The 12,377-nt window shown below is 43.9% G+C and overlaps 5 protein-coding genes across 5 annotated transcripts; 3 read left to right on the top strand and 2 right to left on the bottom strand.

Annotated features, from left to right (window-relative positions):
• Positions 1–403: 403 nt before the first annotated feature.
• On the top strand, positions 404–3,650 carry V865_005179 (uncharacterized protein; the record flags this gene model as incomplete). The annotated part of the gene is made up of 12 exons (XM_066228952.1): positions 404–499; positions 564–1,478; positions 1,665–1,866; positions 1,974–2,080; positions 2,166–2,310; positions 2,370–2,588; positions 2,652–2,784; positions 2,857–2,918; positions 2,971–3,122; positions 3,186–3,289; positions 3,357–3,423; positions 3,489–3,650. 12 exons carry the CDS (start codon positions 404–406, stop codon positions 3,648–3,650), a joined length of 2,364 nt encoding a protein of 787 aa, XP_066085049.1.
• Positions 3,651–3,839: 189 nt separating this feature from the next.
• On the bottom strand, positions 3,840–4,742 carry V865_005178 (uncharacterized protein; the record flags this gene model as incomplete). Its single annotated transcript, XM_066228951.1, has 5 exons — positions 3,840–3,918; positions 4,028–4,223; positions 4,382–4,499; positions 4,563–4,580; positions 4,644–4,742. The coding sequence occupies 5 exons, from the start codon at positions 4,740–4,742 to the stop codon at positions 3,840–3,842; spliced, it is 510 nt and encodes a 169-aa protein (XP_066085048.1).
• Positions 4,743–5,409: 667 nt separating this feature from the next.
• Positions 5,410–8,978, top strand: V865_005177 (uncharacterized protein; the record flags this gene model as incomplete). The annotated part of the gene is made up of 9 exons (XM_066228950.1): positions 5,410–5,440; positions 5,493–5,794; positions 5,855–6,985; positions 7,049–7,152; positions 7,194–7,554; positions 7,607–7,755; positions 7,810–8,049; positions 8,105–8,345; positions 8,421–8,978. 9 exons carry the CDS (start codon positions 5,410–5,412, stop codon positions 8,976–8,978), a joined length of 3,117 nt encoding a protein of 1,038 aa, XP_066085047.1.
• Positions 8,979–9,142: 164 nt separating this feature from the next.
• V865_005176 (uncharacterized protein) lies at positions 9,143–10,429 on the bottom strand (the record flags this gene model as incomplete). Its single annotated transcript, XM_066228949.1, has 7 exons — positions 9,143–9,188; positions 9,279–9,367; positions 9,442–9,472; positions 9,562–9,904; positions 10,027–10,227; positions 10,297–10,330; positions 10,388–10,429. The coding sequence occupies 7 exons, from the start codon at positions 10,427–10,429 to the stop codon at positions 9,143–9,145; spliced, it is 786 nt and encodes a 261-aa protein (XP_066085046.1).
• A 440-nt stretch (positions 10,430–10,869) lies between these two features.
• On the top strand, positions 10,870–12,026 carry V865_005175 (uncharacterized protein; the record flags this gene model as incomplete). The annotated part of the gene is made up of 7 exons (XM_066228948.1): positions 10,870–10,995; positions 11,065–11,104; positions 11,160–11,232; positions 11,289–11,365; positions 11,426–11,537; positions 11,682–11,842; positions 11,968–12,026. 7 exons carry the CDS (start codon positions 10,870–10,872, stop codon positions 12,024–12,026), a joined length of 648 nt encoding a protein of 215 aa, XP_066085045.1.
• Between the last annotated feature and the right edge of the window lie 351 nt (positions 12,027–12,377).

Here is a 12,377-nt window from a genome sequence, read left to right as displayed (position 1 = left end):
TCGATTCTTTTGCTTTATTTCACTATTCACATTTGACCCTGCTGCATTTCTATACACTGTAGATAATGTTGTTCATCCTGTACATACTCATCAAACAATGCATTGGTATCTGTTGTTTTCGGTTGGATAATCACACTGCTTCACCTGCCACCATAAAATTCAGTATGAAATTTGATTCCGTTAATCCGCTTCGTCAATGTTCTTCGTTTTCTGAGGAAGAAGCAAAACTCATCGATTTGATCGATCATTTCGATCTTCTCTACCTTCATTTCACTTTGTTCGACATACAGGTCATTTCAAAAATAGGTGCAGTAGTATCTCACTGTGAGTTAACGATATCGTCGGTCTGCCTGGAAAAAGGTTCTAAGAGCTCACTTTCCACCTTCTTAGACCTCGCCAAATCATGGCACTTCGACAGGTCCATACGCTGGACGTTTTCTTTGGTGGTCCAAGGTGTCTAAGATCACCTCGTCATGTAACCAATAGGATACCCATCAGAGTGAGCTTTCTGCCTGTCCAAATCATGCCCGTGCAAAGACAACACAGCTCACAAGTATCGACAGCTCCAAAGCAAACCTTTCATCCCTTTCTCTCGACCCCTCACTACCTCATCTGTTATAAAGGGGATATTCAGCTCTTCCTCTTCCTCTTCCCCTTCTACTACTCCTTCACCTCCACCTCCTCAACCAGTGATAGATTCCGACACTCCTCTCACCCCTTTTCAAGCTCGTATAGCATCATTGGAATCTACCGCTCAAAATTCTCCAGAGAATCTCGAAGCGCAACTGGACCTCTTGAAGGAATTGGCAAATGGAGGGGAATACAATGGGCTTGTAGCTTATTACCAGGCTATGGCTCTGGAAGAGAGTGAAGATGGCACAGTGGGAAGTGTGAACTTGTTGAAAGATGAACAAGGGTGGAACTTGTTCTTGGATGGGTTAGCGAGAGTAGGTAGATTGGGTGAAGCTTCCTCCATGGTAAGGAAGAGGGACGGATTGTTGAAGAAATTATCATCAAGTTCAACTATATCGTCCGAATCAATGATAAACCCTTCCAACAATGGTATTCCTAGCTCTACATCGGTTCTTTCTCACTTATCTTCGTCTACACCTCCTGCTCAATCAACTCCCACATCGACAACTTCGACTTCTTCCCCATTATCATCTTTCCTCTCCTCCTCTTCTTCATCATCTGGTAATTCATCTTCATCCGGTACATCTGCCTCGTCTACATCCGGCTCAGCCTTGAATCCTCTCTACGTCCAAATGGCACCTGCGACTCCTCAAGCCAATGCATGGAAAGCCCTAAGATGGTTAGGTGGATTCTTACTTTGGGGATTCATTATCCTGACTGTCATGTCGATGATCATGGAGAATACGGGATTACTCAAAGCTGGTCCTGGTCCGGCGGAATTCGAACCTGAAGAAGGCAAAGTGGTCAAATTCAGTGATGTTCATGGTGTAGAAGAGGCAAAAAGTGTGAGTGATATCTCCTAATTCCTATTTCCCATCCAACATGGTATGATAGGAAATCACAAGTTTAGGATCGTACGACAGACCAGATAAACTCATATTACATCATAAAATCTCATGTCGTCTACCCTTCTTGTGTGTGTATGCTATGATTTTTTTTTAGACTGATGATGTTTGGATGAATTGGAATAGGAACTAGAAGAAATCGTGGAATTCCTTAAAAACCCCGAAAAATTCTCAAACCTCGGTGGTAAATTACCCAAAGGTGTTTTACTCACTGGTCCACCGGGAACAGGTAAAACCATGTTGGCCAGAGCTGTAGCTGGAGAAGCAGATGTTCCTTTCTTGTTCGCTTCGGGAAGTAGCTTTGATGAGATGTTCGTAGGTGTTGGAGGTGAGTAATGTTTGCGTCTGCGTGACTTGAGATTGTCTATCGAAAGCTAGATAGAAAAGAGCTGGGAATCATCGCTGATGATTATCATTGATTCTACTATGTTCTAGCCAAACGAGTTAGGGAACTTTTCGCTGCTGCTCGAAAGAAGGCTCCTGCTATCGTATTCATCGATGAATTGGATGCTATTGGTTCTAAGCGAAGTGCGAAAGATCAAGTAAGTTCAAAGTGAAACGTCTTTCCATCATCGAGGTCCATGAGTTTGCTGATTCGGGTTTCGATCTGCTGTTCTGTTCCTCTAGCATTACATGAAACAAACTTTGAATCAACTGTTAGTCGAATTGGACGGTTTCGAGCAATCTGAGGGAGTCATCATCATTGCCGCTACCAACTTTCCTGAATCTTTGGATAAAGCTTTAACCAGGCCAGGTAGATTTGATAGACACGGTGAGTTCCCAGATATCGTGCGTTAGAGGTCCTGTAACTAACGTTTATTTGATTGACAGTCGTCGTTGGTCTTCCTGATGTACGAGGTCGAATTGAGATCCTCAAACACCACATGGGAGAAGTCGCTTTTGACGTTGACGTAGATCCCTCAATCATCGCCAGAGGATGTCCGGGTATGAGCGGAGCGGACTTGCAGAATTTGGTTAATCAAGCTGCTGTGAAAGCTTCTAGGGAAGGAGCGAAGACTGTAGGATTGAAACATTTCGAATGGGCTAAAGGTGAGCTAGCGGGTTGCTTTGGTTTCTTGAGCGGAAAGTCAAGCTTACGGGAATGGATAACAGATCGTATCTTGATGGGTGCCGAGAGAAGATCACACTTCGTTACTGAGGAATCTAAACGTGCGACAGCTTATCATGAAGGTGGACATGCTCTGGTGGCTTTACATACGCCAGGCGCTATGCCTTTACATAAAGTGTGAGTGTGGTCCCCCATTCGACTGATGACTGTGAAGGATCCTTCTCTGATGTCGATGCGATGATCATATAGCACCATCATGCCTCGAGGTCAGGCCTTGGGTATCACTTTCCAGCTCCCCGAACAGGATAAAGGTGAGTTTAGAATCCTCTATCTTCTGTCGACCAAGCTGACCCATCATTTCAGATTCTTATACGCGTAGAGAATACAATGCGATGATAGATGTGGCTTTAGGAGGTAGAGCAGCGGAAGAGATGGTCTTTGGTCACGATGATGTGACGTCGGGATGTTCGAGTGATCTGCAGAGAGCTACGGATGTTGCTGCTAGAATGATCAGAGTGAGTTCAGCTAGAGCAAGCCCGAAGAACTCGAGCTGATTGTTACGATATCGTATCTTGCAGAGCTACGGGTTCAGCGATAAAGTTGGATTGGTAGCTCACGGTGATGAAGAGAGTGTGTACTTGTCAGGAAAGAAGAAGGATGAGATCGAGTCGGAAATCAGGAGGTGAGTCACAATATCAGTATATTCAAAGTGAAACAAATACGAAGGCTGATTGGGACTGGTTGGGTAGTTTCTTGGATACGAGTATGGACAGGGCTAAGCATCTGTTGAAGACTCGAGAGCAGGAATTACATACGGTATGTTTTAGCGTTTCCCTGAAGCCCTTTTTCAACTGAGCTGATCACTTTTACTTTCGTTGTAGCTCGCCAATGCTTTGGTAGAATATGAGACTCTCTCTTTGGATGAAGTGAGACAAGTTTTGTCAGGTCAGAAATTGAATAGACCCACGACAGAAGGTGAAAGTTTGAAATCTGAGGAAGAAATCAGGAATCAGGCGGGTGGCCAGATTGTCGATGGTATATAGTATAGTATGGTACACAACTCATTTTTGCATAGATGCATATAACCCACAATATATATATATATGTATCCTCTCCTGAAGGAGAAAAATCAAATCTATCCAAGAGTCTAGTAATCGTGAGCAATCGATCCATCCTGGACAAAAGTGTGTTAAAGCAGATCCTTTATGATGTTGGAGATCACGAAAATGAGATTAGTCGGTATGACCAGCTTGGGAAGCTTGTGATTTTTCTATTTCCAATAATTGCTGTTCTACGAATTTGATATGGGCGCTGTGTAAGGCAGATCAACCATTAGTGATGGATAAGACACAATGTAGATTGTGTCTAAGACAGAGAGGATGAGAAGCAGTATGATAGGATGAAAGTATAAACCACTCACTTTACATCCAAAGCTTTATCACATACCCCTTTAACAATCCCTTTCTCATCGATAAAGAAAGTTTCCCGTCCTGGCGTCAAACCCAAAAAAGCTTTTCCTACACCGTATAACTTCCTAGCTGAGTTATCGACGTCGGAAAGTATGGGGTAAGGGAGATTGTATTGGTCGGCGAAAAGGGATTGTTTGGTGGTTGCGTCTATAATCACAAGAATAGGATGTTAGTCAAAGTAAAGTAAAACACAACACAACACAACACAACACAACACAACAAACGCAAGAAAACAAAAACATCAGATGTAATCATATGTAATCATTCAGAGTTCGAAAGGTTGAATCGAGTATACTATTACTTACCACCTGATATACCCACTACCAACAGATTGGGACTCCGTTTAAATACGATATTCTGAGTTTGAGCATCTCTGAACGAACATGCTTCTTTGGTACACCCTGGTGTGTTCGCAGCTGGGAACTAAGATCACGAAACAGAACATCAGTGATCTGTTTCGGCAGAGAAATAGTGATGATTATTCACAAAGAATAGAGCTATTGGCTATATGGGAAATTAGCATGAGAATTGATCCGATCGCTCATCAATCCACTCTTTCGAACTCACCTTCTCACCAATAGGTAATTTGTATAAATCACCATTTGGTATACTTGGTAATTCAAGCGGGGGAGCTTGTTTGCCTATCAATTCGGAGTTTTTGACCATACTGAATAGTGAATACTAAGATCTGAGTGGTGGTAGATGATAGACAATTGGATAGATATGTTATATATAGTCTGATGAAGCGAGGAAAGATTTGAGCAAGAACAGAGTACTTGTATCTAATCTATCAATCTCATTTGGTTACGCTGGCAACAAGCTGCTGGAGTCCTATTCCGTATACAATACAGTGTTGTGCTTCAGGTGTGACAATGAATCCTATTCTATGATCCACAATTCATCGATCCATCCATTCATGATATTTCCCATTTTCCCATTCTTTGTTTGGCTCCAGATCTCAGTTTATCGAACCACGCCGCACCGGGTAATACAACGCCACGTGTTCACCACGTTGTCGCAGTTGACTGACGTCGTCACGGCACGGTTAACTTGTCGAAGGATGAAGCTGGGAGATTGGGTTCACCATGGACCATTGGATATCCCCAAGTTATAGATGGAGCTTGATCATTAACCCCATATCACCAATCGATCTCATCAATCCAGCACAATCCCCTTCCATCTCTACTGTTCTACTCGAACACGCATCCAGAAGATCCAAGCCTAAAGTTCCGCTCCTCACCGCTCGACCACGTTCCAAACCATTTGCCCCAAGGGTGGCCACCCCTCATGTCTTGCCTCTGTGAGATCTAATCATACGTAGACACACGCCAACATGCAGTACTTGTCCAAAGCATACAGCTACTGTAAGCTTACAGATCCATTCAAATATAATATATAGCTAATGCAAGTGCTTAGACTCCGGTATTAACCCGGCTACGCTCTCAGGAGCGATCGACGTTATAGTCGTCCGTCATGTAGATACCGAAGGGACCGTCACTCTATCCTCTTCTCCGTTCCACGTCCGATTCGGTAAACTCCAAGTCCTTCGTGCAGCAGAAAAGACAGTGACGATCCGATTACCCAACAACCTTCCTGCACCGCATATAGCCCCCTTCGTGATGAAAGTAGGAGAAACGGGAGAAGCTTTCTTCGTGGTGGAGACGGATGAACAGGTACCGGCGGATCTTCTGACCAGTCCAGTGGTCATGCCTACACATGTGAGTCACTCGTGTTCTTCACATTATGAAGTGAAGTAGCTGATCAGTTGAGATGTGAAGACTGATCTTCCAACCTCTCACGTCACACATGACGAAACGGATACATCGGCAGATCCACATCATTCGCTCACGCAGGAGCCTTTTGGCGAGACTGAGACGCAGATTCCTCATGAATCGCCTTTAGCAGAAGTAGAATTCTTAGACCTCAATGCCACGTCCACACCCTCCCAGAAAGATGCCAATACCAGTAAACGAGCATCTCTAGTCAACTCAGCTTCGTCTTTATTACCGTCTATCCCATTCCTCTCATCCCCTTCAAATAGTCGATCTGGATCTCCGCCTAAAGGAGACACATCTCCGGTCAACCCACCAAATGACGAGGCAAAAGCGAAAGAAGCGGACGAACCTGTCATCTCTACTACAAATTCGCAGCCCAACCCATTGACTACCGAAGATGGAGAATCAACCAAGATGCCAGATAGAGATCATAGATTATCAAGTCATGAAGCTCTGGTAGCTGGTGAGAATGCCTCGGCCGCCGAAGATTTGATACCCAAGGTGAAACCTGGTCAGGGTGAAGGTCCACCAGTATTATACGGACGAGATGTGGTGTTGGATATGGCAGGATATCATAGTGGCAAAGGTGATACACCTTCAGGTCCAGGTTCGCCTCCACCAGAGGATAGTGATCCCCAGACTGAACTGTTCATTCAAGATTTACTCGCGGCTGTTCAGCCTCCTGATGATTCTCGACCTGCATTACCACCATCGAGAGTAACTGACTCTGAGATACCCGTAAATGATCCAGATGACGATACGCCCATACCCCCACCTGCACCCGAATTAGCCTCCGAACCGGATCTACCAGCTGCTTTGGCGAATGTACATATATCACCTCAGACTATTTCAAGAAGGTTCGATAGAGGTCATTCTGAACCTCCACAGGATCACGAAATGGATGTATCCAGATCGCCTACGAGGGTAGCCATGGATATGCAGTGGGATTGGAGTAGGAGACATGCTGTCGAGATGAATAGGACGAGATCTGGAACTGGATCACAAGCTGGTAATCCTACTCCAGGGTTGGTAGGAAAACTGAAGAATGTGGAGGAAAACCCTTATATGTTTGTGCTGGATGTGAATGATAGATCACATCGGTTTGAATTATCGCTCAACGATGGTTTCACAGGAGTGAGTAACGGTGCGATAGTTTTTAAAGGAATGATTGGCCACTGATATCTACTGGGTTTGAAGGATGACGAAACGGAGTTCAAGCGGAATAGAATAACGTTTCAGAAATTTATTGAAGATCCTTCGGTGGTCGATGATCCTCGTCTACTGATCAAGTACAATTCGATGTGAGTTGATAATACCAGGTGAACCAGGCTAATCAGGTCAGATATCGGACATGGTCTACGGACTATAGGTTACTCTACGCACTGTCCATGTACCGACGTACGCTCCTGCCTCCACCTTCCAGTCCCACTCTCCCTTCACTATCTGATACTGGAATCGCCACTCAGCCGCCGAATAGGCCTTCCAGTGGAAGCGGATGGTCTCGATGGTGGAGAAGAGGTCAGAGTAGCGCCACTGGTACTGCAGCGCCACCTACGCGGTCGAACACTACTCCAAGCGAGGATCGTCCAGTCTCTTCCCTGCCACCTCCAACAGCCGAACATGAAGCTGCCGCTTCCGAACCTGCTGAAACACCTGAAGGGAAGCAATATGCAAAGACACTACGTCTTTCCTCCGATCAATTAGTGAGTGCTGCTTACTGGTGTGAGAGATTGGCATTGATTGAATGTATTGTAGAAATCTCTTCATCTCAAACCTGGACCCAACACTATACAATTCTCGGTCACTTCGTCATACTCTGGTCTCGCAACTTGCACTTCTCGTATATTCCTGTGGGAAGAGACGGATCAAGTGGTAATTTCAGATATTGATGGTACCATTACAAAGTAAATGGAATTATAGGTATAAATTGGAATCTATAGCGCTGACACTGCTGATAGATCCGACGCCCTTGGACATTTATATGCCGCTATAGGTAGAGATTGGACGCACCTCGGTATTGCCAAGCTATATACAGATATCGGTAACAACGGCTACAAGATGCTGTATCTGACTTCTCGAGCGATTGGTCAAGCGGATGCTACACGGCAGTATCTCAAGACGATCGTACAAGGCGATTATCGATTACCTGAAGGTCCTGTGATTATGAGTCCGGATAGACTGATGGCAAGTCTCCATCGGTGAGTCTTTCAAACCGCATACGCTACTCGTCCGGTATTAACAGTACATACATAGTGAGGTGATCATGCGGAAGCCCGAGCTGTTCAAGATGGCATGTTTGAGGGATATCCAACGTTTATTCGGAGAACAAGCCAAAGAAGCTTTCTTTGCTGGTTTCGGAAATCGAATAACGGATGCGATGAGTTACAGAAGTGTCGGTATCCCAGCTGCGAAGATTTATACGATTGACTCGACTGGTGTGGTCAAGACGGAATTGTTATCTGCTGCAGGACATAAAGGAAGTTATATCCAGTTGGTAAGTCACTGTATCCATGTTCAAGTATATAGCATAATTGCTGAAGACATATTTTGGATGTGGATGTGGGTGTAGAATGACTTGGTCAACGAGGTATTCCCTCCAGTCAGTACGAAATTCAAACCTGAATTTACCGATTTCAATTATTGGCGAGATTCCATACCCGACATACCCATTCCTGACTTATCACCTCCTTCACCTGCTCTATCTGCTCGATCCGACACATCTGGTAGATTGAGTGTATTGGGTAAGATTACAGGAATAGCAAGGAGAAGTTCCAAACAACCTTTATTACCTACCAGTGAACCTTCCTCTAGACCTTCATCTCCACTGTTCGCTCCTTCCATGACACCTGACGAACTTAGTGAATTAGATGCGGAAGCTGAGGATGATGACGATAGGAAATCACAAATCAGTATGCCAGGTTCGTTGTTCGATGAAGAGGAAGAAGCTAGGAGGAATACAATGGGGGATTCGTTCTTTGATGAAAGGACGGTTAGACATCAAGATGATATTGAAGCTCAAAATCAGGATCAAATTTATAACGATCAGGAGGAAGAGGATGATGGAGGCAATTTCGATTTTGATGATGATATCTTAGCTGCTGGTGAGATGCAGCATGTTCCGTTCTAGCGTACTCTACACTAAGCTATGACTAGAAGCCATACTATTCTTCTGACGTTAGATGGATGTATGGATATGTAATTGTGATTTCTATAGGTATACATTCTTCTTCGATGATCTATTTCGCATCTACGTAAATATCATGGACATAATGCATTTGATTATGATAATGACTATGACATTGGATCAGGGATGGGGTCCGGTCCTATTGTCGAATTGCTATTGAAGTGCACAAGCACAATATTAGTGAAAGATCCAAGATTTTCAGTTATTAGGCTGCTTATGTGGAAGTCGGGTGATGGCACTTACGAGAAGAAGAGAACTTTGATGGCTAATGCCATCCCTCCGTGTAATGCTATGACTGCAATGATGAGAAGTCGGGTCATTTTGTTATCGGCCTAGATGAGCATGTACGGGATCAGAGCAAAGTAGAGATAGGAGATTCTATTAAAGGGATGCTTTAATGACTTACTGAAGCAAGTACAGGATAGATATTTTGTACTCTAATCACCAACCAGGAACAAAAGCAATCATCAGTGATAGTCGTAATCAAACCATATATCCTATGATCATATTGGATACAATCACTCACAAGAAATAACCTGAACTTGCTGCACCTCCAAAGACCAAAACCCATCTAAGTATACCAACGGGTATCAAACACAGTAAACTAACGGGTATATAAACACCCATTGAATAACCGTACAGCCCCAGAGCCTCAACCACACCCCATTCACCTACTCCCAACCATTTGGTCGCTCCCCATAATAAAGCTGGAAGGCCGAGTCCGTAGAAGTATATGACTGATACTGCCGTGGAGAGCAAGGGGAGGTTGGAGCTTGCATGGGAGGATTGGAGGTATTGCGTGATTGAGGAGAGGAGAGTTGAGGTTATGTAGAGAACCAGGATGAGGGTGGTCAATGTCCAAAATGGGCCTATAAGATTGGTCAATACGAAAAACAAACCGATAAGCTTATTTCCTAGTTAATGATACATTCATTATCTCTGAGCGGGAAAAGAAATAATGTAATGACGTTATTCGGATCGATATACTCACCATAAAGATCAATCTGACCATCACAATTCTCAGCTATGAATCCCGAACGAGGTATCATGGCCATTCCTACCCTCTTCAAAACGGTGTTGGTATCAACATCGAAATACGTTTGATAGTATGCCAAATTGAATGGACTGTAGGGTACGTCGGGTGGCGAAGGGGATGTAGCTCGAGGTGCATTAGAATCGGTAGGTAAGAATGCTGCAAGATCCCTTATGTCAGTATCTACCGTTTCACGACTCAAGTTGCTTGCTCAGTATGAGTGCTCACTCTTAAATTCCAGACCATTACCTTGATCGTTTATCTAAAATTAACGCGTGAGCTTGTCGAAGTCGTCAAGTATATACACGGATCAGCTCACCTCATCATCTACGTCTACTACTGCGTATCCTCCTTGCGACATGTTGACAGGTTTTATCTGGGTATGTCGATCCGAATGCAAAGTAATTGTCTTATCTGCAGGAGACAATTGCAGTGTTGTTGAACACTTTGACTTGTGACTACTTGCTCGTCATCGAACACCTCCACGGTCGCGACTGAGAGAGCATTAATACGTGTCCGCATGCCTTTGAGGCCAAGATGGGGGTGATCCCGCGTGCCTAATCCAGACACAGCTAATCCCTTTGGTGTGTACGTTGACAGTTACATAACAATTTACATTCAATCCCTCTTGATCTACGCATATCATCATAATTATAACCATACACCTAGAGTCCAAGAGCAGAGCAATAATAGCAGGAGCAATCGTTCGATCATCTCTTAGCACGTCGTTATACAGACAACATACAAGTCTCCCAGTACTACTAGCCGAACATTTCTTCTACGATAGAACAACCACCCGCCATGTCAAACCCTCAAACACCATCCACCGCAGGGGACTTCTCCTCAGCCAGCACACCATTGAAGAAGTTCAAATTGGTATTTCTAGGTGAACAGTCAGTGGGGAAAACAAGTTTGATCACTAGATTTGTGAGCTATCCTTCACACTCTACCATCAACCATCGGTGTACAATCATTCAGCTAATCTGAGCGTTGTAGATGTACGATACGTTTGATAACACGTATCAAGCGACTATAGGTCAGTGCTTTTTCCACTCTTGATCGATTACTGACGCTTGGTGCTTGATTATTAGGTATTGACTTCTTGTCAAAGACGATGTATTTGGAAGATAGGACAGTGAGATTACAGTTGTGGGATACAGCCGGGTGAGTTATAAAATTCTTGTCATCAAGACAATCTAGCTCATTTGATCTCTATTTAGGCAAGAACGATTCCGTTCCCTAATCCCTTCTTATATTCGAGATTCTTCAGTGGCTGTGATAGTTTATGATATTACGAGTGAGCTATCTCTAGTCCATCCATGTTATGTCTATCTCATGCCTTGCGCCCTTCTTTCAGATCGAACGTCTTTCCTCAATACGACCAAATGGGTAGACGACGTGAGGAATGAGCGAGGACAAGATGTGATAATCGTGTTGGTGGGGAATAAGACGGATCTGAATGACAAGCGGTGAGTAAGCATGCATTCACATGAAAGCATGTGGTACTACTGGCCATCATCCTATCATGTCAGCATGAATCACCTGCGACCTCCCTATGTGTGTTTCCACCTCTATAGAGGATATGTGCTGATCTCACATCGTCACGTTTACAGCCAAGTAACACCAGAAGAATTAGATAAGCGAGCGAAAGAATTAGGAGTCATGTCTATCGAAACTTCTGCGAAAGCGGGATACAACGTCAAGACGTTATTTAAGAAAATCGCAATGGCTTTGCCTGGTGGAAGTGCTGAAGTGAAAGAAACTGCCAATACGAGTGAGTGAGACATGTCTATTGGCGCTGCCTGGCCATCATGGTTCTGTACTCAGGATTCCAACTTCAGACCGGCAATAGCTGTGTCATATCTTATACAAATGCTGATGATTTTACTCTCTCTTCAGAAATCGACGTATCTGCTCCAACACAGGAAGTACCCCAGGCATCAGGTTGTCAATGTTAGAATCTCTCGAGTTGTACAAATAAGAATCTCATCTCAGTCTGCTTACTTTCGTAAGATACAGTTATATGGACACGCTTGATTACAATGAGATTATGGATTCATTGGGTCAGGTGGCCTCGGGAAGTAAGAGCGGTCCTACATTGTTAGAAGGATGAGGGTAGGTTCCTGGAAGATGGATATGAAAATTGTGAAATGATTTTGATTATACCACTTGATATATACATATATGTACAATTACCTTTGATGACGATATGAAGTGATTTATTCGAACAGCTTCATGTCTTTCTTGCCATTTGCATTTCATATTTATCAGAACATTACCACATTCATATTTACCTATTACTGAGCAAA

Source organism: Kwoniella europaea, chromosome 1 (genome assembly GCF_036810445.1).
Source record: "Kwoniella europaea PYCC6329 chromosome 1, complete sequence".
In the NCBI taxonomy this organism is placed as follows: Eukaryota; Fungi; Basidiomycota; class Tremellomycetes; order Tremellales; family Cryptococcaceae; genus Kwoniella; species Kwoniella europaea.
This window is presented reverse-complemented; position numbering and strand designations above follow the sequence as displayed.